The 26,489-nt window shown below is 36.2% G+C and overlaps 1 protein-coding gene across 2 annotated transcripts in view; it reads left to right on the top strand.

The window, feature by feature from the left end:
• The first annotated feature begins 6,327 nt into the window (after window positions 1–6,327).
• The window catches only part of MYPN (myopalladin), a 75,101-nt gene continuing 54,939 nt past the window's right edge, over window positions 6,328–26,489 (top strand). The window contains exons 1-3 of one of the 2 annotated variants that reach the window (XM_004680843.1): window positions 6,328–6,392; window positions 9,383–9,502; window positions 19,280–20,179. In XM_004680843.1, coding sequence (XP_004680900.1) covers window positions 19,281–20,179 — 899 coding nt within the window. In that variant the 5' untranslated portion in view covers window positions 6,328–6,392; window positions 9,383–9,502; window position 19,280. Of the gene's footprint in view, window positions 6,393–9,016; window positions 9,503–19,279; window positions 20,180–26,489 lie in introns of those variants that run through there. The other variant, XM_004680842.1, reaches the window with a different exon arrangement.

Raw genomic sequence — 26,489 nt, 5'->3', positions numbered from 1 at the left:
CCTCATGTTTAATTAAGTGTGTTCATTATTTGTAGGGAAACAGGGAATTAACAGTAAATTGAGCTAGAATCTCAAAACCTAGGCTCAGTTATGCTCAGCAAAGTCCTAATATCCAACACTCAAAAGAAGTAAACTATGCATTGTATCAGTGACTGGAGCACAGTAAGCTTTCAATCAATAATTTTTTGCTTCCTTCCTCATTTGAGTTGATTAATAGTATTTCTGTATTAAATTGAGCCCTTCCTGGATGCAGGAATGGGCATCGTGTTAGGACACAGCACTGCAAGCCAGCGGCAGCCGCTTCATTGTAAGTTGGAGCTCCAGCGCCGGAGGTGATCCACATGGTATGGCAGACCACTCCTGACCCGCCCGCTGCTCCCTTCAGCAGTGAATTTCGTCAATCTGCCTATTCTGCTCCCCATTCTGTCTCTGGTGAATCCTCTCACTGCCCCTGCACCTCTGGCCTGTACCCCAGTTCTGTATGCATAAATAAATAAATCTTTTTTTTTAAATAAGTAATAAAATACCCTCTAATGACCATGAGATCAGTTAATGTTGATTAGAATTTAGGTCATTTGCCTTTCCTGGCACACAGTAAGTGTTCATTAAATATTTGTTGAATTGAATGACTAACTTGGTACAACTCAATTGGCCATAGTTTTATGGCACTCCATGGACAAATATTCATTAAGTGGCTAAACTGAGCCATGCACAATTAATTAAGATTAGAACTGTGGGGGTCTCCCTGGTGGTGCAAGGGATTAAAGAGCAGCACTATGAAGCTCTCTATAGCATCCACAGCTCCAGTTGAATCCCCAGCCAGGGGGGTGAACCACATGGCACAGCAGACTTCTGTTGTCTCCTGGCTGCTCCCCTCAGCAGTGTATCAGTGTATTTCAGTAGATCTGCCCATTCTGCATCCTACTCTGTCTCTGATGAATGCTCTCACTATCCTCCTCCTCCCACCCAGGTACTTCTGACCTACACCCCAGAATAAATTAATTAATTAAAAAAAAAAAAAAACAGGCCCACCCTGGTGGTGCAACGGGTTAGAACCCAGCACTGCAAGCTAGCCACAGCCACTTCAGTGGGAGTTCGATCCCCAACCCCAGAGATGATTGATCCACAAGGCACAGCAAACCTCTGCTGTCTCGCTTGCTGCTCCCCTCAGCAGTATACTTCATCAATCTGCCTGTTCCACTCCCCACTCTGTCTCTGGTGAATCCTCTCACCGCCCCTGCTCCTCTGGTTTGTACTCCAGTTCTGTATGAATAAATAAATATTTAAAAAGAAAGAAAAGATCAGAACTGCGTGGCCCATAGATAATTTTTTTTCTATTGCTCTGACTTGTAAACAATTGATCTAATTAAGTAGATAAATGAAAAATTAGCTTAAATTCAGCAATATAAAATGTTAACTATTTGTTTATTAGATTTAAGAAAAACAAGAAAAAAGAAACTGAACCAAAGCAAAGAGGATAAAAAAGGCAAAGAAAGACTGAGGGAGTCAGGGATGTGTGTAGAAAAGCGACAGGTAAGACCAGAAAGGTTGTTTATATTTTACAGGACTGAAATGATCATATTCCTGATTTTTAATGGTTTTTGTATTTTTTTAAATATTTATTTATTTATATGTTCAGATCTGGGGTACAGGCCAGAGGTGCAGGGGCAGTGAAAGGATTCACCAGAGACAGAGTGGGGAGCGAAACAGGCAGATCGATGAAATAAACTGCTGAGGGGAGACGCGGGTGGGTCAGGAGAGGTCTGAAGCACCCTGTGGTCACCTTCCGGGCAGGCGGGGATCGAACTCATGCTGAGGTGGATTTAGCTTCTTAGTGCTGTGCTTTAACCCGCTGCGCCACCAAGGAGGGCCCGGGTTTTGTATTCTTGACTGAAATTTGCAAAATATTTTTAGACCAGTAGTCTATGTACAAATAGATTTATCTCTATCAGTATATATGGTAGTAAATATTTGTGTTTAACTTCTCTGACATTGTCTACTTGCATAACCCTTTTATAAGCCTACATGTTGAATTTAAAAATACTGTCTAGGCTAGAAAATGAAAGAAAAAGAGCTCTAAGAAGTACTAACAAGAGACTGTATTCAAGGAAGATTTAACTAGACCATCCTCAGTTTGGAACAAAGGGCATTTGAGAATGAGCAGAATGAATGAAAAGGCAAAATAAAAAACAATTTTCCAGATCTTCTTGCATTAAGGTGTGCTGTTTTTATTTGATAGATAGTTTGCTAAAGCAAGAAAACAACAAATGGGTAGATTTATATGTAAATAAAAATGTGAATTTGGATAGGGATATAAAATACAAATTCATTTTGAATTTTCCATAGTTTGTATTCTCCTTGCTCTTGCTCACATTCAACATTTACTAATTTCATGAAGGATTTAATGTAAGATGACAACTTCCAAGAAATATGTGTTCGTCCTTCTTATTTCTGGCAAACAATTCTTTTGTGTCTTCTTTGTGAAGAAGCATTTAGTCATATGCTATTTTCTGTTGTCTTTTTAGTTCTATTAAATAAATACCAAGTCCCTAAGTCATGTTATTCTCTTAGTAACCCTTTGCCTACTGATAACAAAAAAATGGTGAATTTCCTCTTTGGGAGAGATTTCAGGCTTTTGGATTTACCCGCATAATTACTCTTCATGTGCCAGCAGGTGGGCATTGAGAAGAGATTTGATTTTTTTAAATATTTATTTTCTAAAAATATTTTTGTTGAGGTACTACATAAGTTTGGGGATTATAGCTTTATAGCTCTATGAGAATTAGTTTTAAATTAAGTGACCTAAATTTGAAACACCCACCTATGCAGTTCACAGATTAGGTAACTTTGGGAAAGTGGAACTTCTTAAAACTTTAGTTTCCTCCTTGTAACATACAGATAAAGATATCTCACTGGAGTGCTGTGAGAATAAATGAGAGTAACTTAGGCCACTGTTATGTGGGGTACAGCTGTTAGGAAAGTGAATTCCCATTTCCTTCCATCACAATCATTGGATTTAGTGTCATTATTTGGGTCATGCATAAGAACACTGAACTTTGTTTTCAGTTTCTGAGAAGTCCATGTTGCCCCAAAATAGAAGTTGTATGGAATCACCCAGAGCCTGACATACTGGTATTACAAGATAGGATCAATGTTATAAAGAAAGAGGATTTCAAGTATTTTCCTACTCCTAACTTGCAAAAAAAAAATATATATATATATTAACTGTTCTTGATGTGCTGAGAAATAACACTGGAGCATTTAAATTAAGTTTACTTTTGATAGAACAAAGGTCGTAAATTGTCTCAGCATAATGACTATCATAAATAGAAACAAACACTAGATCTGTTAAAGCATTCAGATTGCCTTCCAATGCCCTACCTTTTAGCTTTAATCCCTAATGCCTCTGTCTCCATATCAATTCAGCTGAAATACTGCAGATAGAACCTGCTAGTTAACTCTGGGAGCACTTTCTCCCACCTACCTTTCCTCAGCTTCCTTAGACAGGCAATAAGTTGAGTGAAAGGCAAAAGTGCCAGATGAATGTAGCAAGAGTTCCCTCACCAGGCTCCAAGATAGCATCACAATTTTCAATTAACTGTTATTCTTATATTCATTTGCGACTCTGTCTAACTCTCCTTTACACAATGTTCCCAAGAATCTTGTCTATGAGATAAAATCTTCTCAATTTTATCCCTAACTACTGAATATGTTTTTGTTGGAGAAAGATCTTATTACCCTGAAAAGATCTCACTCTATCATTTAAAAAAAAAAAAAAACCTTTTCATTTTAACAAAAGCATTTTTTGAAGACATACTCTATTGGGAGGCAGATGACTTATATTCTAGAGTTGATTCAGCCAGATAAGTGACTTGTGCAAGGCCAAACAATTGATAAATGGTAAATTTAGACTTTGGACCCATGAGTGCCTGGTTCCAATTTTCTGCTCATTGGAAACTAAAGAATTGTGTGGTGGAGTTTCAGAAAGCAAGGACAGATTTTTTTTTTAGATTTATTTATTCATGCATACAAGAACTGAGGTACAGGCCAGAGGGACAGGGATGAGAGGATTCACCAGAGACAGAGCAGGGAGCAGAACATACAGATTGACGAAGTACACTGCAGAGGAGAGCAGTGGGTGGGTCAGGAGAGGTCTGCTGCACCATTTGGGTCACCCTCCTGGCCAGGAATTGAACTTGTGCTGCAGTGGCTACTAATCACTTCAGAGTTGCACAACAAGGGAGGGCCCAAGCAAGGACAGACTTCTCCCCTAAAGCCCTGCAGTTTATAGCTACCTACTTTACAACCTAGTCCTGGAAGTAAAAACCACTTTGGGGTAAAAGACTCTACAACCAGTTCTCAGTAGTTGCATAAGAACTGTTTCAGCCTTCATTATCTCTAGGTAGTTTCCCTGCTTTATGTGCAAAAAAATACATGATTGTAAGAAAATATAAATTCTGTACCATATATGAGAGGAAACCTTTCAAATTACTATTAAATCACTAATAAACTCTTCTTTAGCACTTTATTCTAGGTTAGTAACCTAGAATAGGTTATTTCTAAAAATATTGTAGAGTGTATTTGAAAGCATCTAATGTTTTTTCCCTTTTATATTTTTTTCTTATTTTTATTTGTTTAGTTGTATAAAAGACTTTTAGGCTTGGTTTACATCAGAAAAATTACAAACTTAAAACCCTACCTAGTGTACCTTTAAAACGTTTACCTAAAAAAGGGACCACCCAGGTGGTGCAGGGGGTTAAGTCCCATCATTATGAAGCTATTGCACTACAGCATAAGGCCCTCCCTCCCCAACTCCCAGAGAGATGACCCACTGGCATGCCAGACCTCTCATATACCCCGCTCTGCCTCCCTCAGGAGTGTATTTCAGTCAGTCTGCCTATTCTGCTCTCTACTCTGTCTTTGGTAGTACTACCCCCCACAATTCCCCCACCTCTGGCCTATATCCCAGCTCTTGTATGCATAAATAAATAAAATCTTTAAAAATATATATATTTATTAAAAAGAAAGTATATTTTGGGCCCTCCCTGGTGGCGCAGCGGGTTAAAGCCCAGCACTAAGATGCTAAAGCCACTTCTGCATGAGTTCAATCCTTGCCCTGGAGGTGATCCACATGGCACGGCAGACCTCTCCTGACCTGCCTGCTGCTCCCCTCAGCAGTGTATTTCGTGGGTTTGCTCATTCTGCTCCCCACTCTGTTACTGGTGAATCCTCTCACTGACCCTGCACCTCTGTCCTGTACCCCAGTTCTGTATGCATAAATAAATAAATCTTTTAAAAAAAAGTATATTTTACATTCACTTTTAACCTTAATTTTTTTCATACATACCTAAAACGTGACCATTTCAGTATTTACAACAAAGATATAAACTAACCTCAGATTTAAACCTGGCTCAGTTACTTACTCGTATTACCTTGGACAACTTTTAAACTTCTTTCTAAGCTCCAAATTCTCAGCTATAAAATCAAAATTATGATAGTACCTACTTCATCGATTGTTAAAGTAATATATAAAATAAAAAGCACAGTGTTCTTAAGGAGCTTAGAAGAGTATCTAGCACACAGCTAAGAAATGTTGACTTATTTCTACAGAAATGATATATATGTGCTAATGTAATCATTCTATTAACATAGTGAGAAGTGAAAATCACCATACACATTTAGGAGTTCATGAAGGCTGCTAATTCCTTTGAATTTTTTCAATGACTTAACATTAGACATAGGATGTTCTTTTTAGAAATTCTAGGAACAAATGTTCTTCTTGCAAATTCTACTTTCTAAAAAGTATAAACTTTGCTAAGCCCTACATATGAAAAGCACAAATAAAAGAAGCCTTGTTTATTGTGTTTTCCTGGAAGCCATAAAATCTTATTCTCATTAATCTAAAATTAGAAGAGCTGATATTAAGTATTATAATAACTGATTGTTCCCATATTTAATTTAATAAATATATTGCACATATTGTAAGTTTTGTATCAATAAGAGTATTTACACATCTCATACACATCCACTGTATGGATATTATGTGCATTCCTAATAGTCTGTTCTTTAAAATATCATCATGATAATCCTTTTCAGCTAGTCTCAGCAGAGATTAAAAAGTTTATATCCTTAGTCACTATCCACCCCCACCAGCCCTCCAGGCTAAGGACATCGTGCAGACTGAGTTATTAAAGTTGATCTGAAAGAGCAATCTGTTCTAAATGACTGTCCCTGGATCTGCCTCGGAACCCTGTAAATACCCTTCATTACTCTGGTAGGGTGGTGTCACATTTCTTTCATGATACTTTTGTGGCCGACACAAGTTAGGCAGTGAGATTTGGACTTTAGATAATCCTGGTTGATTGATATAGGAGTGGTGCTTCTTCTGACAGGTAACCACAAATTTACTTTTCAGGATTATAACTATATTTTTAAATATTCATAGTTATTCTATTTACAGGTATTTGTTGTTGTTCTTCCAACTAAACTAGTTTTGAACTTGTAGTTTAAAAAATGTTTTAGTTTTCCCATGCTAGTATTTTCAAAACCACTTCAAGAAAAAGAAAATTCTTTTAAGGATTCAATTGTATTTCTTAATTACATTGTATTATGAGTTTGTATAAGACCTCTGTAATCCACCATATCTATATTGTTTCTGATGGTCAAGAACTTGTCTCAGTGATTGTTTTTCTCATTGAAAAAGTTTGGAAAATGCATGACTTTGTTCTTTAAAAATAAGGTGGAGAGGATTTTTATCTTAATCTCATTCTGGAGGAGGTACCTCAAGATAAATCTATGAACTTAAAGAAAAACTTATTGAAATTTTGTTACATGGGAGCAATTTCTTTTTAGGAATTAAAATCTCTAACTCTAGGGGGGATATAGCAAAAATCAACATTTTATATGAATCCGCTAGCACAGAAACTCTCGCGTGCTTTATCCACCCAAGTGAAGACTTCCTCTGTCATAGATCTTCCAGATTCCTTGGCATTCCTATGGATCATCCCAATGTGAGTAAATTGTTTCTGTGGCTGAGTGACTGAATTAAGATAACAGCTGAAGGCAAACACAGGATCATGTTCAAACCATAATGAATACATGTTGGAACGGCCACTCCACTTTAAGGGGAAAGCTTAAGACATGTAACTTAGTGTTTGCTGTCACTTATTAAATTTGTTTATAAAATTTTTTTTGTTTTAAAAATTATTCTTGATACTAGTAACCTCAAAAAAATTCAAGCTAAATTTTTGGTAAATCATTTATACAGTTTCTATTGATAATAAGCTGGGTAGGGGCTGCATTACTTGGAAGCAAAAATTAATTTAAAAGTAACCTAGAATCTATAAAGTTTTATATATTGTAAGCAAGATAGCTACAGTCGTTGAATATTATTTATTTTAAATATTTGTATACAGATTTTTCCCAAAAAGTGCAAAACATTTTGTACACCATCTGTATTTTGGAAATATTACAGTAAAAATGTTCAATTGTTTTTTTTCTTTTTGCATTTAGATTTATTTTGATTCTTTCTATTAATTTCTAATTCCACTGCTCTATTTTTGTCTCTCAGTATGTGTTTTTTTCACACCTCAATATTCTATACCTAGGTGAAAGATACCAGGCTTATGATGCAGCATTTAAAGGGAGCTAAAATTGTGATCATTTAGAGTATGCACAAGCATTTTCCTTTAGAAAACCAAATGTTAGCCACCTATTTGCTACCAAAAATAGAGGTCTCACTTTCCCATGCCCCACCCCAAGGCCTAGCAGCATTTACATTGATTATAAAAGAAAATCTCTTTAAATAAAACAGAATTGCTGGATCATTTGCACAAATAGAAAATACAGACAGACAGTAGTGTTAAGGTCAATATTGGCACAGGAATAGTTAGGCGAAAGAGCAAATGAACCTCTATACTGATAATTGAATTTTTGCAGTCATGAGAATAGCTATATAATTCAGCTTTCTTTGTACTCTTCCCTCCTCAGGAATAGTTCTTTTGACCCATATTATTTAACATGCTCTTCAATTCTCTTTTTCATTTTAATTGTGTAAACACAATGGCTCATAGCAAATGGTATAGTGAAATCTTTGATGTGCTCATAATAAATATATTTTATATTGATTCAATCTACTACAGGAATTCTGACAATGATGAAAAAGATAAAATTATCTTTCACTAAATTCTATAAGTTCAAGAATTTTGGTATATTTTATACACTACTTTATATTCAGTACCTGGTAAATGGCAGTTATTAGAAAAATGTTCACTGAATATATGGATGAGAAGAAATCCTAATAAATGGACGAATGGTTTAAGAAATGCATAGAAACCATTGTATTTTGCTATCAGAATTGAAGGATGATCTTAAAAAAAAAAGATAAGCAATGGTATTATCTGAATTTTTAAAACCAGGTCTTCTACCAAGATTGATGATGTTATAGAAAATAATGTATACTAAACATTGGGGTTCAGTTTTTCTTTTTGCAATATCAAATTCTTAAAATTAATGAAGTTGATGTCAAAGAACCTATACTTTGACAAAGTTGATATTTGAGCAGGTGTTGGTTTGGTTAAGGTTGTACTCTTTTTAATGATTTGTATTGCTTGAGAAGAAAGATACCTCGCATCAATACTTTTCAAAAAGTTATCCTGGTTACTAATACACAAACAGGATTTGTAGCATGTTAATTTTGACTTTTAAGTAGTATCTGATAAGTTTTTTTCTGAAGCAGTTTGCTGAAGCTAATTTGTTACTGGGTTTATTCTCAGGCTGATGTTTTTTTCCTCTTCATTTGCTCAGTTATTTCTAACTATTAATGCTAATTATCTTCCCACTTTTGCTTAGCCTTTGGACAAACGATTCAAAAAACTCTCTGCTTTAAAATCTTAGACTTCAGCTTCCTATTGGCTTTCCATAGCTAGATTTTCTGAAATGTATCAGTGATTAAATGAGAGTGAATTTCCAATTCATTGAAATTAAAGTTCTTGAAAATTAAAAATTTTTATGTTTTAAAAATAATGCCATTTTCTTTGATAGATAGAATGTAGTATAACAAAGTTAGTATTAATCCCAAATGTAAATAAACAACTTGGGCCTCTAGATATAAAGGAAATTCTATAGTTAGAAAAACTTATTGACACCTACCACCCAGAGGTGCTGTCCTGCTATGGAATCCCTTTACTTAGTTTTCTCCTGTCCAATCAGGTGGAATGTTTCTCAGGCACATGGTTTATAAAGCTCAAAATAACTTGGGACCTGTGAGCTGACAAATGCTCTGGCTCCAGTGGTGACAGGTTGTCCAGCTTCTTACAGCCATCTTCACTGAAACTAAGGTTAACTCCTCACTCTCTATGGACGGCCACTCTCTAGTTCCAAGGGCGTGAAGAATTTCCTTTTTCTCCTGAGCTTTCATCTAAAAAACTCTCCTTGGACAATTATCATCACAGTGGACTGCCGGGGTTGGACATCCTCATCTGGGTCAACTAAAAAAAGAAAGGTAATATCCAGCTTTACATTCTCAAGTGTGTTTTGATAACAGGGCACTGACAATGGGGAAAGAGATATTTCAGAGATCTAATTACTGTTGTTTAGAGAGAAACCTAGGATAAATTTCTAATTATGTGTAATGAAACACAAAATTATGAGAGAGTAAAGTTTTCAACATGTAAATATGTTGGAGGGGATTGATGAGACTTTCCGAGATCACAGCCTACTTGCATCTTAAGGAAAATTCTCAATAGAGAAAGTTGTGAAATGTTGTGTATATTATTGACATTTTTCCATATCTTCATTTACTAAAGTAATGATGTTCCTATAGAGAATTTGTGTACAATTCCTATTTCCTTTTTAAAGGAAATTAAATCTAAAATAATAAGACTCCACAGTCTTTCATTTTAAATTTTTTTATCATGTAAAAGGATATGCTTGCTATATTTAGTGTTGGGAGATCTGCTGCCTGGATTAATGTACACAACAGCTGCAGAAAGTCTTACTCAAAGGACATTGGTTTTTCTTTCTCCTTTCTCTCTCCCTCTCTCTTTTCTCCCTTTCTCCCTTCCTTTTCAACAAAAAGACACTTGTGAGCTAGTGGCAAGTGTTTGGCTGTCACTTTATACTGTTAGCACTTGATGCATATCTTGAACTCTATTTCTAAAACCACGTAAGCAAAGAAAAAGAGAAAGTGGGTTAATCTGAATTTCCATTTCCCAAAAGTGAACATGACAGTAATAGTACTGGGAAATTTTATTATCAATGGAGCTTTACTCATTGCTAAAGACATTAGCATCTATCAGCTTGAAAGAAAAAAAAAAACAGGTATTGCGTTTTCTTTCTCAAAAAATTATGACTTCATTGCTTCCATGTTATTAATGATAAAATTAATTCCATGAGTTCTAAATGAAGATTTTATCACCTTTTAGTCTTTCCTTAATGCTTAATAATAAATTGATATAAATCCATATTTACTTTCTAATAATTAAGAATATCTATATTGATGTCTATAATAAATGATTTTATAACTAACATGCAGTCCAACACATGATTTGATAACAAGCAAAATGTTTGCAATGAAGACCATCTAAGAAATCTAAAATATATGGACACCACTTATTTTGTCAAGAGACATGATAGACATTACAGAACCTGACAATAATGGACATGAAACAAACTGTTGGACAATATCCAAATTCTGGAAACTTGTCTCTATCTCCACTTATAGAATATGGCTAACACTGTTGGAACTCATACTGTGTCAAAACCCCAGCATTCCATGTGTGTATCATTTGAATGTTTCTATTGCAAACTGCTTACAAAGGCACATATTCAGTTGAATGGACTCAGAGCCATCCTTCAGAGACCCAAGAAACTGAATGAATTTTTATAATGGCTAGGTATTGAAATTCAGATAGATGGTTTTTCAAATTTACTTTGAAGAAATGGAACAGCAAATAAATCAGATTTTCCTGTGAAAGTTCTCTAATGAACTAAGGTTAATATAGGCAAACGTGACAGCTAAACTTTTCAACAGTTAATCTCTATACGTAATAAGAGTAATGAACTCATCTCACCAACTTGAAAATATAAGGTGAAAAATATGACTAAGCTTAGAATAATTTCTTTCATCGACATTGCAATTTGCCAAAGGTGTCACTTATAATATGGTATTGCTTATAACAAGACCAAAAAAAAATAAAAGATTTTCTTAACTTTTTCCCTCTACTAAGAGAGACTGAACACTGAAGCACCACAGAGATATTTTCCTAAATGTCTTTGGTGCTTCATAGAAATGTCATTCCTTTATTTAAAGGATGACAAAGCTTTTAAAACTCCTAGGGTGTTGCATGTTTACTCAAGCCAACTACAGACAGAATCGTCTGCTTAGAAATTTAAGAACCTATGTTCAGAAGACACACTTTCAGTGGGCACAAATTAATTTGGTGTGATTAATTACCTGCTGTCACTAAAAAGTTCTTCGAGTTCATATAAAACCAGAGTCACCTTGACAAACTCTGTACAGACTGCTTGTTACAGAGGCCACATGGTGTCATAATGCCCCAGTGTTCTGGGAAGAGCCCAGACAACCTCTCCACTGCTGTTTGATCAAGATCTTGAGATCTCGAGCCTATGTGGGGCAGTTGTTCTTTTTGCAATCTAGCTTATTGTGTTATGTCATTTAACTAGCAAAGTCATCTTTTTTCCAAATTACCTTAAAAAATGACAAATACGTTCCCTCCCTGGTGGTGCAGCGGGGTAAAGCACTGCACTAAGAAGGTGAAGCCACTTCCGCATGAGTTCGATTCCCTCCTGCCCCGGAGGTGACCACATGGCGTGGCAGACCTCTCCTGACCCACTCGCTGTTCCCTTCAGCAGTGTACTTAGTCGATCTCCCTGTTCTGCTCCCCACTCTGTCTCTGGTGAACCCTCTCACCCTCCGCATCTCTGGCCTGTACCCCAGTTCTGTATGCACAAATAAATAAATCTTTAAAAAAAATGACAAATACTTATTAGAGACTAGAAAAAGAAAAAAAATATTAATTTTTTCCTTATTTTTCTTCTTTAAAATGAACCTTTGAGTAAGTGGGGATTGACAGCATCTTCTCATTTGGGATTTCATCTGTAAGATTAAAGTGCATCATGAATGGTGTGGCCTTAAGAGTGCTACAACCTCTCAGACTGATCATTTTTGTGACTACCAGACACTTTTGGTCTTAGACTCCTGAAATATTCTTGTTTGCTTTCATTAGTGTTTCTATGAGTCATAAAACTGCCTTTTACTATTTCTTTGCTGTCTTTAAGACTAAATACTATGTTGGAATCAGTATCTTTTACTAGTGTTGCCAAACTCCTGTTGTCCTCCTCCAGCTAAATCTTTACTTTCTTTCCCACCTTTCTTCCTTTACCAATTTGATTTTAAAAAAAAATAATAAGGGAATGGATTGCTCACCTTTGGCCTTTTATCTAAACACTCTTTTAGAGTGTTTCAACCTACTTCCTTTAGACAATGTCGCTCATTAAAACAATTCTCCTGTTTGTCACCTCTATGCTGTCTATTTCAACATTCAACCTTCTCTTCTAAGGCATTCATTTGCTTTTTTTATTTGCTTCTTTTCCTCTTTCGAAGTGAAAGAAGAATTAAAAGACTAGGGCATGGTATTTTTGTATTGACATTGATATATTTCCATATGTCTCAAGTTCTTATTCTGGTAATGTAATAGATACTTATGAAACTATTAATGTCATTCACACTGAAAATAAAACCAAAATTGGGGGGGTGATCACTTTACTAATGAGATGAATATTGTAACAATGAAGAAGGATTAACCTCAAAATGCCTCCATCTGTAGACAACTCTTTAAAAGGTGACTATACCCAACCCTCCAAAACTACTTCCTATATACTGGATTTGATTCTTGTCCCATAAAGAGTTTCTTCAAAAGAAATGACTTAAAGACTTTTTGTGTGACATCATGGTATATAAAAGGCAAAACAAGCAGGTCAATACTAGCATTAAAGAGAGGGAGCAAAGTCTAATTTTGAAAGTTATGCCCCTAAAGAATATGGTAAGTTTGATGAGTACAAATCAGCAGAAAAGGATTGCCTTAAATTTGTAGAGGATATTTTTAAGTGCTTCACAAACAAATTGTGAATTAAGCAGACAAGTTCTGCTCACTCTCAACTGAGTAACTCTCAGTTACTTAAAGATGTCTTTACTTTCCCATTCCAGGACTCCTCACAAACGATTATTAAGAATTAGGCTCTTTTTAACCTAGAAAGCATATTTGTTTTCTCATTTAAATACCTAGTATTTATGTTTGTGTCCAAGTTACCTCATTTTAGGCATTACCAATTCTCCAATTAATGCCCCAGTTTAAATAGTCATATAATAAACAAAAGATGATTTTCACCACATGATATTTCTGTAGATCTTCTTACAGAGCCTAAAGAAGAAAAGTACTGAGTTAACCTGAACTGAAATATATGTCCTTAGGTATTAGCATTGAGTTTTATTTTTATGAACTAGGCTCATATTTTCAGCAAGTTCTTACTCTTTTCAGGAAAGCCTATAAGGAACAAAATAGATAAACTTCCTATGTGGTCAAATTAGGTTGTATTATTTATTAAAATATCTATCTTGATATTGGTGCAACACTATTTCATTTCCATCTAAGTCTATTCAGTCAATCCCATGATCTGTTTTTAAGGATAATCACTCATGCTTTAATACCTATTTTCAAAGTGACATAAAATCCAAGTTTCAATTTTGTAAGGAGGAGAAGAGAAAAAACAAAGTCCAGTGTCACTCTAAGCACTTCGATGAAATGTCTATGAAAATTTTTAATTTACTTTCCTTAAAACTTGCTACTGCTTCATCCCAATAAACAAGTCTGCCAGTCACCTAGTTACTCAGGCCATAAATGATGTAGTTACCCTGACTGTTCTCTCTCATTTCCCACTTTCAGTCCATCAGTAAACCCCTATTCTACTTTTAAAACATTATTTTGGGCCCTCCCTGCTGATGCAGCAGGCTTAAGCTCAGCACTACGAAGTTAAAGCCACTGCAGCATGAGTTCAATTCCTGACCAGGGAGGTGACCCACATGGCGTGGCAGACCTCTCCTGATCCTCCCACTGCTCCCCTCAGCAGTGTGCTTCATCAGTCAGTCTGTTCTGCTCCCTGTTCTGTCGCTGGTGAACCCTCTCACCACCCCTGCACCTCTGGCCTGTACTCCAGTTTGGTACACATAAGTAAATAAATCTTTAAAAAAAATTATCTCAAGTTGACCTCTTTGCACCATCTCCCCCTGTTACCACTCACTGATCCAAGTCACTATTACCTTTCATAGCATATTACAATTATCTCCTGACTAATCTCACTTCCACCCTGGCTTCCTTCAACTGGATTCTTTGCATAGCAGTCATGATTGAACTCTTTCAAAATTATGCCATCTGCTTCTCAAACTTTAAAATGGTTTCCCACGGCTCTCCCTGGTGGCGCAGTGGGTTAAGGCACAGCACTGAGAATCTAAAGCCACTTCCGCATGAGTTCGATTCCCGCCTGCCCCGGAGGTGACCACATGGTGTGGTAGACCTCTCCTGACCCGCCAGCTGCTCCCCTCAGCAGTGTACTTCATCCATCTGCCTGTTCTGCTTCCCGCTCTGTCTCTAGTGAAGCCTCTCACCACCCCTGAGTCTCTGGCCTGTACCCCATTTCTGTATGCACAAATAAATAAATCTTAAAAAAAAAAAAAGGTTTCCCACAACATATTTAATAAAATTTTAATTCCTTAACATGGTCTGCAAGGCTTTACATGACATGGCCTTGTGCCATGCTGACTTCCTTTCCATGTGCTCATCTTACTCACCTCCTGGCCCACTAAACTTGACTCAAGTATACCAAACATTTACCTTCTCAGGCCCGGATACTTAATTCCTCCTCATCAGGGATATTTTTCAATGAGCCCTAGGTGACGTTCTCTTCTGCATATGAAACTTTGCCTGAACTTCCTCGCTAAAACAGCACACCCCCTTCAACCCTCATCATTCTCTATTCCCTTTGTTTTCTTCTTGGTATTTATATCTCTTTAATAGGATATCAACTCTACCAGCTCAGGGACTTTGCTGTTATTCATTGCTGAATCCACAGTGCTTAGAACATATGAGACATTCTTTTTTACTGGATAAATAAATGAAAACTAGGTAATCCATAATAATATTCTTACTTTTTAAACTTGCAAATTTTATAGCATAGCTTTTAAATTAATGATTGAAGATTTTCCTATTCTGTGTGTATTTATAAGTTTATCAGTTTACATATGTTTTTTCTCTGAGAACCTTCTGAAATAGAATGACTATTCCATCTGATCACTGAAGATAATTGAGATTCAGATGCATTAAGTGATGTGCTCAAAAGAACTAAAAATTCAAACCCAGGTTTTCTGACTTATATCAGCTGTCCTTTGGGACTTCTGTTATGGGGGGTTGAGGGGGGAGCATAGATACAGTTATTTTATCTTCCCTAAATTTTCATTTGAAAGTCAACTTGAAATCATTTCTGTCTTTATCAGTTTATATTTTCTTTGCATCTGTAAGCTTTTGTAAATATGATTATCATTCATCTGTCCTACTTTACCCTAAAATTAAAAGCAAAAGATAAACAACAAAATATTTATCAGGAAATTTTATTGAAAAAAGAATTCAACAGATACTCACCTTCTATGTACTGTGTGTCTGTGTGCTGAGAAGATGGTATGCAAAACAAAGTGGATAGACAGAGAAGCAAATTGGAAAATTTAATAATATATTGTAATAGTGCTTTGTTTAGGGGTAAGGACAGTGAGCTTTGGGAGAAACTTGTAGAAGTACCCAGGGAAAAGAAGAAACCCTAGGGCAATATCTTAGCTAAGAACTTGAAGAACATGTGGGACTTGGTCTGGTAAGGAAGTAAAGGGAGGTGAAACAAGGAATAGCCTAGCAAAGATAATGCACAAAGATCCAAAAGTAGCAGAACCTGTCCATGAGATTACTTGATAGATATGCCAAATTAATTACAAAACTAGAGGACAGTTCCCTTCAAATTTTCCTTGAATCAAATCACTTCATTAGTTCTAGTTCTAGCTATAGTATGTGGTTATAGTTATTATATAGTAACAACAAACATACTAGTAACTATCACTTATTAAATGTTTACTAAACACCAAACACATTTAATCATCCCATCAGTCTCTGACAGCGACTGTTATTAGCCCAGTTTTATTGATGAGTAAACTGAATCTTGTACATTTTTTCAAGTTTATACACAGGTGATGTGTCAGACATTTGAAACAGATCTATCTCAGGTGAACACATTAGGAAATAAATGACACATTAAAACAAAGAAATCCTTTATTTTGAATAACTGAAAATTGTGTTATCATGAAAGTTTCTCATAACCTTACACGTCAGAAAACTTGTGGACTTACGCATCAATTTTTTACTTCTTAAAAAGAAAGCACTGGGCCCTCCCTGGTGGTGCAGCAGGTTAAAGCACAGCACTGAGAAGCTAAAGCCACTTCAGCATGAGTTCAATCCCTACCCCAGAGGTGACCCACATGGTGTGGCAGACCTCTCCTGACCTGCCCACTGCTCCCCTCAGCAGTGTACTTCATCAGTCTGCCTGTTCTGCTCCCCACGCTATCTGGTGAACCCTCTCACCACCTCTGCACCTCTGGTCTGTATCCCAGTTCTGGATACATAAATAAAGAAATCTTTTTTAAAAATAAAGTACTAAGACCTTCCCAGTGGCACAAGGGGTTTAATCTTAGTATAAGAAGCTATTGGCAGCCACTGCAGCATGAGTTCAATACCTGGCCAGGGAGGTGACCCACATGGCTCAGCAGAACTCTCCTGTCTCACCTGCTGCTCTCTTCAGCAGTGTATTTCAGTAGATCCACTTTTTCTGATCCCCACTCTGTCTCTCATGAATCCTCTCATCTCCTGTACTTCTGGCCTACAGCCCACCTCTTATATGCACAAATAAATAAAATAAATCTTTAAAAAAAATAGAAAAGTACTAACAGAGAACAGTGATTATGTAGATGAGTATTTTGTTTTCTATTTGGATCATAAATATAAACTTTTTGAAAATTCTTCGATATGAACATCACCTTTACCTACATTTTGTATTTTACTAGTACTAGTTCAGCGGCCATTTCTATTGGCTGACCCTGTTTTAAGGATTTTACATTTATGATATTATTAAATCCTCACTTTCCTGAGAAATAAATATTAACCATGTTTTACAGATGAGAAACTTAAAACTCAGAGAACTTAAATAATTTTCTCAAAATCACACAACTACTAAAAGGTCAAACCAGAACTTGAAAACAGAACTGTCCTATTCCAAGGCCAGTGCTCTTTCCATGTTGCCTCAAGATAAAACTATCTTATATAAAGAATAAATTTAAAATACAATAAATAACTATGTTCAAGTAAAAAGAGAAGATCACCTTGATTATAAAGCAATCAATTTTCCCCCTCGCAATTTAGACATATTGAAACCAAATAAACTAATGAAATCGTTGGTTTATAAATCAGATTTCAAAAAATTTCTTTGATTGAATTTTAAGTCACATTTTGCACCTTATTTCATATTTATTTAATTGTTCTTTAAAGTATTCTTAGTAGACAAATTAGACAAATTTTTAATTCCACATATTATTTTGTGTACAATTTTTTGTCTCAACAAAATTTAAAATAGCCATATATTCTATGTAATAAAGTTATTAGTACTTCAATTAATGAGGTTTTTCTTGGATACGGCTGTAAAATTTTAATATTTTCTTCTATAGTATCATGAACACCTTTGTGTTCATTGCATACATTCAACATCTTTGCATTTCAGTTACTTTTTTTTTTTTTTTTAAGGAAAAGTAGACTTCAGCCAAGTAAGTGGCCTCAAAAATGGAAAACTCAGACTGTGGCAAAATGTGGGAAAATTATTTGCTGCTGGTGGTCCTTTTAGCTGCTTCTAATTGCTCTCTCAAAGATATTCTCTCTTTTGCCAATTTGAAGGCTACCTTTGGATAACTCTCTAAGATTCTGAATACTAGGGCAATACGTAGGAAGCCTTATTTGTGATATGTGAGGCTAAAGGAAATGAAGGAATGAGTTGAAATAAGTTTGCCATAGAATCTCAAAAGCCAGAAAAGATTTAGGACATTACTTTTCTATCATCCCACACAAGGCCCAGCATGTAGTAACCAAGAATGATAAATAGTGTTCATCTCCATGACCATTTGTTATTGGTTGGTGGTAACTGGAGTGAAGTGTTGAAATCAATGGGAAGGTGCTACAATCAAGTAACTGCATTTTTTTTTTTAAGCAGAGAGGGAAGTAACAGCCAATGAGTTGTAAGCTAGTTATCCTTCCATTACATGTGTGAATAAGATATGTAAAAGTGTTACTAAGATAAAATCAGTTTGCATTACAAAATCTAATTCAGAGGACTTTGAACTAACATTATCTGTACTCCTTTAAAACTTCAAAAATAATTCCTTTTTTTGAATTTGTGATCTATACACATAGTTAAAATTCAAAAGTCAGGAAATTTTATACAATTGGAAATATCCTACCTTTCACTTGTTTCCCTATCTCCCATATTCTCTCTTAATCAATATTAATTTAAGAGAATTTTACATAAGTCTCTAACTCATAATTTTGGTGAGAAATTAGTTGTACCATATTTGAAGAGGCTAAGTCAAGTCTTCAGAGCATATTGAGTCTATAAAAAGCATCGGATTTAGACACAAGTCACCAGTCAAATGACAAAAGCATTATTTATTTTTATGAGCTAGAACAAGTTTATATTTTCAGTAACTAGATGAGACAATATCAATCAGTGTCTTTTAATTTCCATTATTTTGCTATATACAAGGTAAATGGAGATCAAATCTCTGTATGAAATTCCTTTAAAACTAAAATTTCTGTACAGATATTATCAAAATTATGTTTAGAAATGATAAAATCAGTATAGTCATTTAATAACTTTTGCAAATTAAACTTGCACTTAAAGAATATAACTCATGTTTTTATTTTCAACTTCAGGGAAATCTCAGTCAATTCCTCTTTATTTTACAATTTGAGAATAATCTTTAAGTTCAAAGTGTGTGAAAGCATCAAAACACAGCAATATTTTATTTCAAATTTTAAGTTCTTAACAATCCATCATGTTCTAATAAATATAGAATATCATTCACTAAAAATGATCCAAACTTTTTGTTATTGTTATTTTGTGACAGCATGCAAGAAGACAGCCTAGAGGCATCTACTTCCATATCTCAGCTTCTACGAGAGAGCTATTTAGCTGAAACTAGACATCCAGGAAGTAATGAGAGAAGTCGAGCAGAGCCTTCCTCCAACCCTATTCATTTTGGCAGTTCTGGAGCTGCTGAAGGAGGAGGAGGCCAAGATGACCTTCCAGATCTTTCAGCCTTTCTGAGTCAAGAAGAATTAGATGAAAGTGTCAATCTGGCAAGATTGGCAATCAATCATGACCCTTTGGAGAAAACAGATGAAGCTCAAGCTAGAAAGCGTCTTTCTTCTGATCAAATGAAACACTCACCTAAGCCAAGTTTTGACCCCAACTTTTGCAATGATAACTCTCGAAGTCTTGCCAGTTCCAAAGAGAGTCCCCAGGAGACAAAGAGACCACAGTATAGTTCTGAAACCCAATCCAAAAAAGTATTCTTAAATAAAGCTGCTGATTTCATCGAGGAACTATCATCCCTTTTCAAAGCCCATAGCTCCAAAAGGATTAGACCTCGTGCCTGTAAAAACCACAAGAGTAAATTGGAATCTCAAAACAAAGTTATGCAGGAAAATAGCTCCAGTTTCTCCAGTCTATCAGAAAGAAGAGAAAGATCTTCTGTTCCCATCCCTATCCCTGCAGACACCAGGGATAATGAAGTGAATCATGCTCTTGAACAGCAGGAAGCAAAGAGACGGGAAGCTGAGCAGGCTGCCAGTGAGGCTGCTGGTGGAGACACCACCCCAGGGTCTTCACCTTCATCATTGTATTATGAAGAACCCCTGGGGCAACCTCCCAGGTTCACTCAAAAGTTAAGGAGCAGAGAAGTTCCAGAAGGAACCAGAGTACAGTTGGATTGCATAGTGGTAGGAATTCCACCACCTCAAGTAAGGTAAAAATGTCCCATTAGTAATGTTTGGTAATTGTTTTCCTCCTACTATAATTCTCCTGAATTTATCTTTTAGTATGTTTCAATAATTGCATACTCCCTTTGAGAAAATAGAGCCTAAAACAGCACAGTTCAACACAACAGTGAATTGCCTGTCCTATATTATGTTGTCTCCCTAGCCACCTAATTGCTACTAGAATATTTTTTACTATTTACTATTAAAAGGGTTGTTTTTTTTTTGTTTTGTTTTGTTTTGTTTTTTTTTACTATTTAAAGTACTTTTGGGGTATATAAATGGGGCCACCTTTTTTGTATGGAATATTCTTTCTATAGGATAGTAAAAGTACTAGTTTCAATATTTTTAGTTTTATATGTGTGTGTGTGTGTGTGTGTGTGTGTATGGAGAGAGATTCAAGAAATTCTAGTCTAAAGGCATGTTCATATTCAGTTTCGCTTTTCAAAGCCAATATCAAGCAGTATTAAATATTATTTCTACAATGATAAATTTTATTACCAGGTTATCCAAGTGACCATTCACCAGAGGCAGAGTGGGGAAGCATAACAGGCAGATCGATGAAGTACACTGCTGAGGGGAACAGTGGGCGGGTCAGGAGAGGTCTGCCAAGCCAGGTGGATCACCTCCAGGGTGGGGATCGAACTCATGCAGAAGTGGCTTTAGCTTCTTAGTGCTGTGCTTTAACCTGTTACGCCACCAGGGAGGGCTAGATATGTTTTTTAACTTAAAAAAGGGAAACCCAGGCTCTCCCTGGTGGCGCAGTGGGTTAAAGCCCTTGAGCAAGCCACAGGCAGTTTCAGTGCCAGTTCGTCCCAACCGTGGAGGTGATCCACATGCGTGGCGGACTTCTGCCTAGCCCCACTACTCCCCTCAGCCGGATGCTTCCTGTTCTGCCTATTCGGTTCCCCACTCTGTCTCTGGTGAATCCTCTCATTGTCCTTGAGCCTCTGGCCTGTACCCCAGTTCTGTATGAATAATAAAAATCTTTAAAGAAATAAATAATAAGGGGGGAGCCCCATAATCCTTCAGGATCCAGCTTCAAACTCATAAATTTTTCAGGCATCTTTGCAATCACCAAATCAGTCACCAAGTTCAGCTTGATTTTTTTCCTAAATATTATTGCTCACTCACATCTTTTTTCTGCTTTCCACACTCCCCACCCCACTGACCAAATCAGCTGATGGTCTTTTACTATGTGCTCAGCACTATGATCAATGCAATGACAGAAACACTATAAATATGTGTCTTTACAAGCCACAAGAACTATCAGGATTCAGAGAAGGAATGAAACTCTAGAAAGGTCAAAGAAGGCTTTGGAGACAAAGGGGGTTTTAGTTGAAACTTGAAGACTGAAAAGGATTTAAGTAGATATTTACTTATTGTCATTCATCCATTCAACAAATACTTATTTTGTTACTGAAATAACTCACTGAAAATACAAAATGATTGTGTTCTGTTAGAAGCAAGATCTTATTTTGAAACCAAGTCTAAAACTATTCTGAAACTGTAGGTCATAATCTAAAGAGCCATCAGGCAGGCATGTAATTGAAACATTGCAGTACTATACAGTGAGTTCTAACAACAACTTGTATAGGATGAAATGACAAAGGAAGAGGTGGTTATTTTTGCCTAGAGTACAGGAAAAAGGAAAAATTGACATAGGAGAATCCACTTTAGCTTGAGGAAACCAAAGGTGCATGAAAAAAAAAACAAACAAATGGATAAAAACAAAAAATACAAAGCCCCAGAAACAAGTTTTTCAAGCAACTCTAAGTACTTAGCTGTGTGAACATGGGGTAACAGATATGAACCTACAAGTAAAGAGAAAAATTGAAGAAACAGTCAAAAGAATGTTTTGGTTTTTTTTTAGGTCAGGTCAATTCAACATATTTCTTACTCATCCTTCCTATTACCAAGTCAGTCACCAGAGACTGTAACAGTAACAATATTTTTATATGCTGGGGAAGATACTGATGTAACTGGAAAGGAGAGAAGGAACCAGATGGTTTTGAAGAGCTTTGAAGGCAGGTTTCAAAAGCATCAGAAATCATTTAAGATTGTATGTAGGAAAATACCAAGATGAAATGGAACATTTAAGTAGAACTAGACTAGAAGAATGAACTAGACCAAATAGAATAGAGCCCTGAGCCCATATAGGAAACCGTGGAAGTTATCCCAGGCATCAGATAGTCTGGTCAGACTGGGGTGGGGAGTGTAGAAAGCAGAGAAAAGATATGAGAGAGCAATAATATTTAGAAGAAAAGAAATCAACCTGAAATTGGTGACTGATTTGGTGATAGGAAAGATGATTGAACGTTTATAATTTGGAAGCTGGATCCTTAAGGATTATGGGTATCACTTTTTTTTTTAAGTTAAAAAAACTATATAACAGGATAGTACTACTGGGCACCCCCTAGAACAATGGGGTGACAGGCAAGGACTAAGAAGATGGAAGAAGTTACTGATTTATGGAGGAGCCTGATGGTCTAAATCTTATGGACAGGGGAACCATATTTAATAGACAGAAATTCAGGACTGAAGATAAATGAGGATAATGGAATTGGAGACATGCCAGTGAATGACCTGGACACTGGGAAAAGTCTGACACAATCTCTCTGTAATGACTAACTCCCAGTAATGCTAGACTGGGGTAGTGTTTTCTATTCTTCCTTTAACATAACTTTTCTTCCCACACTTCTCCCCATAGCAAATCTGTTCCATGTTACTGCAATACATACTTTACACTCTTTGTCTTTTTAAAATTAAAAAGGCTTGGGGTGGAGAGTACCTGCCACCCCACATGTTTATTCACCACTGAAACACCTATGGTGCTTCCATTGAACCCAAGAGCACAGATTTTGATCCAGAAGTTTCCTTTTTTAAAAAATGCATTAAAATATTAATGAAACATCTGGGCTTTCTATATAGGAAACTCACACTAAAAAAGTATCTTTTTTTGCTATTTTCACTAGAAAAAGTAATTAAGAATCTCTGATAACTGAGGTCTGACCTTATACTTCTGTCCTCCTGTGTATAATCAGTATTTCATGCATGTTCTTGTAATACTAATTTGACAAATTAAAAAATTATTTTTGGAACTATTGCTGACCTGCAAATTAATTAAGTAGAAATGTTGGGTTTTTTTAAGGTGGAATTCTAAAACACTGAAGTTAGTTAGCATTTTTGAAAACCTGTTAATCTTGAGCATAGCTTCCTTGGAGGAGTTGTTCTAGAAAATGAAATATATTCATATGTTAAGCACAGATGAAAGAGTCTGCAGGAATTCACAACAAATGGTCATGATCCCTTCATGTGTCCTGCCTCCAAATTCTTTTCTCAGGAATGTACAGCTGGGTTACACCAAGTATGTTTGCTTATATAAAACCTTCTGAAGCAGCACAATTTACCCTTTATAGATGTTGATGCCTGCCTGACTGTTAACTTTTGCTATTGCTACTTCTGGAAGTGCAAGTAGTATGCTGAGGAAATAAAAAGAAAAAAAATAAACTATAAAGATAAAGAGTACCTCAAAGGAGACAGGGGAGATCTTTAAAAAAATCTTTAAAAAACAAAACAAAACAAAACATCACATTATTAAAGAGTTTTTCTTTGTACCTTTTAGAAAAATCTACATATTCATTCATTCATACCATAAATATTAAGTGTCTATTAAATGCCATTATATTGTTATAGGCACTAAGATTAAAGCAGCAAATGGGAAAAATTCTCTGCCTTCCTGGAACTTAGAGTCTAGTCAAGAACACAGATGACAAGCAAACTAGGTGATTTGGATAATCTATTGTTATCACCTAGATGATAAGCAAAAATGACTCTATGATTATGGTGATGGTAAATATTATGAAGGAGGATACTATAACAAGAACCAAACCTTGAAAGTAGGTTGGCAAAGATTTCCTTGAAAAATGCTGTTTCAGCTGAGACCTAAAAGACTAACAGGTAAAGTGGGGTCTGATGAAAAGTATAGCAGTCAGAAGGAACAGCAAACTTGAAACCCTAAGGCAGCAAGAAAATTGCTTAGTTTTAGCACATGATGTCACCAGAACATGAAGAGTGAGAAGGAAATCGTTTGTGATTATGTACAAAAGGGAGTAAGGGCTAGATGTCCAGATCCTCCTAGAATGGTCTATTCAAAGCAGGTCCCAGAACCAGTAGGAACTCACCTGGGACTAAGGTGGATATTCAGATTCACAGGTAAATCTTGTTCCTACTGAACCAGGATCTTTAGGGATAAGGCTGAGACACTGCGGGGTTTTGTTTTCCTCCAAATTTTGTATATTGCAGTAAAATAGGTTTAGATCTTTGTATCAGCTCTGGGAGTTATAGATTCAAGCCTCTACAAATGTGTGCTTTCACACCCTACCCACCTCCAGTGCTCCAAGAATCCTCTGCCATGTCCCACTAGTCCCCTTCCTAATACCAAACTTTTTTAAAACGATGTGTTTATTTATACATACAAGAACTGGGCTGTAGGCCAGAGGTGAGGAGGTGAGAGGATTCACCAAAGATAGAGTGGGGAGCAGAACAGACAGATGTACTGAAATACACTGCTGAGGGGAGCAGGGGGCAAGACAGGAGAGTTCTGCTGTGTCATGTGGGTCATCTCCCTCGCCAGGGATTGAACTCATGCCGCAGTGGCTGATGATAGCTTGATAGTGCTGTGCCTGCAACCCCTGTGACACCAGGGAGGCCCTAGAAATAAACTTCGAAAACTGAGACAACCAGAGGGGCAAGATGGTGGGGTGTGACATTGTGTTTTAACAAACTGCTACCTGTTTCTGTATTTGTTTCTGTTGTTTTCCTGTTCTGTTTCTTGACAGAGGTGCTGCAATCTCCTCTTAAGCATATGTCCCTCAGTTGTTATTCCAACAATACACTCCTCACAGACTCTTTCTTTTGGAGTCATTTCACCCTAGCAAATGATCCCTTGAGGTGTGATCTGTTTTAAGAGGGAAAACCAAGCTAATTTCTGTGATGTCCATTTGTCCTGTGGGGAACCTATATTTTGCCCTTACAATTATGGAAATGTAATTTGCTTCCATTAAAGTCTTCTCGTTCTTTCCTCTGGGGCAATGCCAAATAGTGTCACCACACTGAATTTTTTTAAAATGTTTTTTAAAGTATTTGGTTTTGAATAGACACTGAAGAATTTTATAAATACATGTATGATGATAAAACAATAGTAGTATAAACATCTGCATACCTATATCACCGTTAGTTTTAAGTCTTCTTTATTCCTGACCTGGCCCTTCCATTCCCCTCTGAGATAACCATTATCTCAAATCTTGTGGTTTCTTCTTAAATATTTATTAACAATTTTTTTCATAGTTTTGCAACATACTAACATGACCATAAATTATATTAGTAAAGAAATATTTATAGGTGAAATGTCATAAAGTCCTTGATTGACATTAAAATAGCCCATGATGGGGGGCAAGGGAGATGGAGAATGTTACAGAAACACACTTGGCCATTTGCTGGTAACTACTGAAGCTATGTAATGTGTGCACAGGGATTCATTATAGTCTGTTGTGTGTATGTTTGATGATTCCATAATAAAAAGGATTTTAAAATATTAGTAAATTTCACATTTTAAATGTTTATGTAAATGGAATATAATATATATGGTCCTCTGCTACGTTTTTCCCTTTAAAGTATATCCGTGATGTTGCAAGTGACTCTAACTCAGTTTCTCAAATTATTCACTGATTTTTTAAAATTATTCTTGTATGGTTACCCTTTACTTATTTCTTTTTCTTTTTTTTTTTAAGATTTATTTATTTATGAATACAGAACTGGGGTACAGGCCAGAGGTACAGGGGTGGTGAGAGGCTTCACCAGAGATAAAGTAGGGAGCAGAACAGGCAGATCAATGACGTACACTGCTGAGGGGAGCTGTGGGCAGGTCAGGGAGGTGCTGAGCCATGTGTATCACCTCAGGGGCCAGGGATCAAACTTGCACTCATGTGACTTCGGCTTGCTTGTAGTGCTGCATCCTAACCTGTTGCACCACCAGGGAGGGCCCTATTCACTGATTTTTAACGAAGTACCTTTTTCTTACATCCTTGTTCATTTTCTGACAATGTAGATTTCTCCCCTTAGGTTTGGACTAATGCACTTATTTTCAACAGTATAAACTTCCATGTTACTTAATAATGTTCAGATCAACAACCATTCATACATATGACTATCATCCCAATAGCATGGGTACATGGTATACTACATAGCCAAGGTTTGCAGGAGGCTATATCCTATAGGTTTGTGTAATTACACTCTATC

This window comes from Condylura cristata, unplaced genomic scaffold, assembly GCF_000260355.1.
Source record: "Condylura cristata isolate star-nosed mole 26May11 unplaced genomic scaffold, ConCri1.0 scaffold00011, whole genome shotgun sequence".
NCBI classification, from domain to species: domain Eukaryota; kingdom Metazoa; phylum Chordata; class Mammalia; order Eulipotyphla; family Talpidae; genus Condylura; species Condylura cristata.
This window is presented reverse-complemented; position numbering and strand designations above follow the sequence as displayed.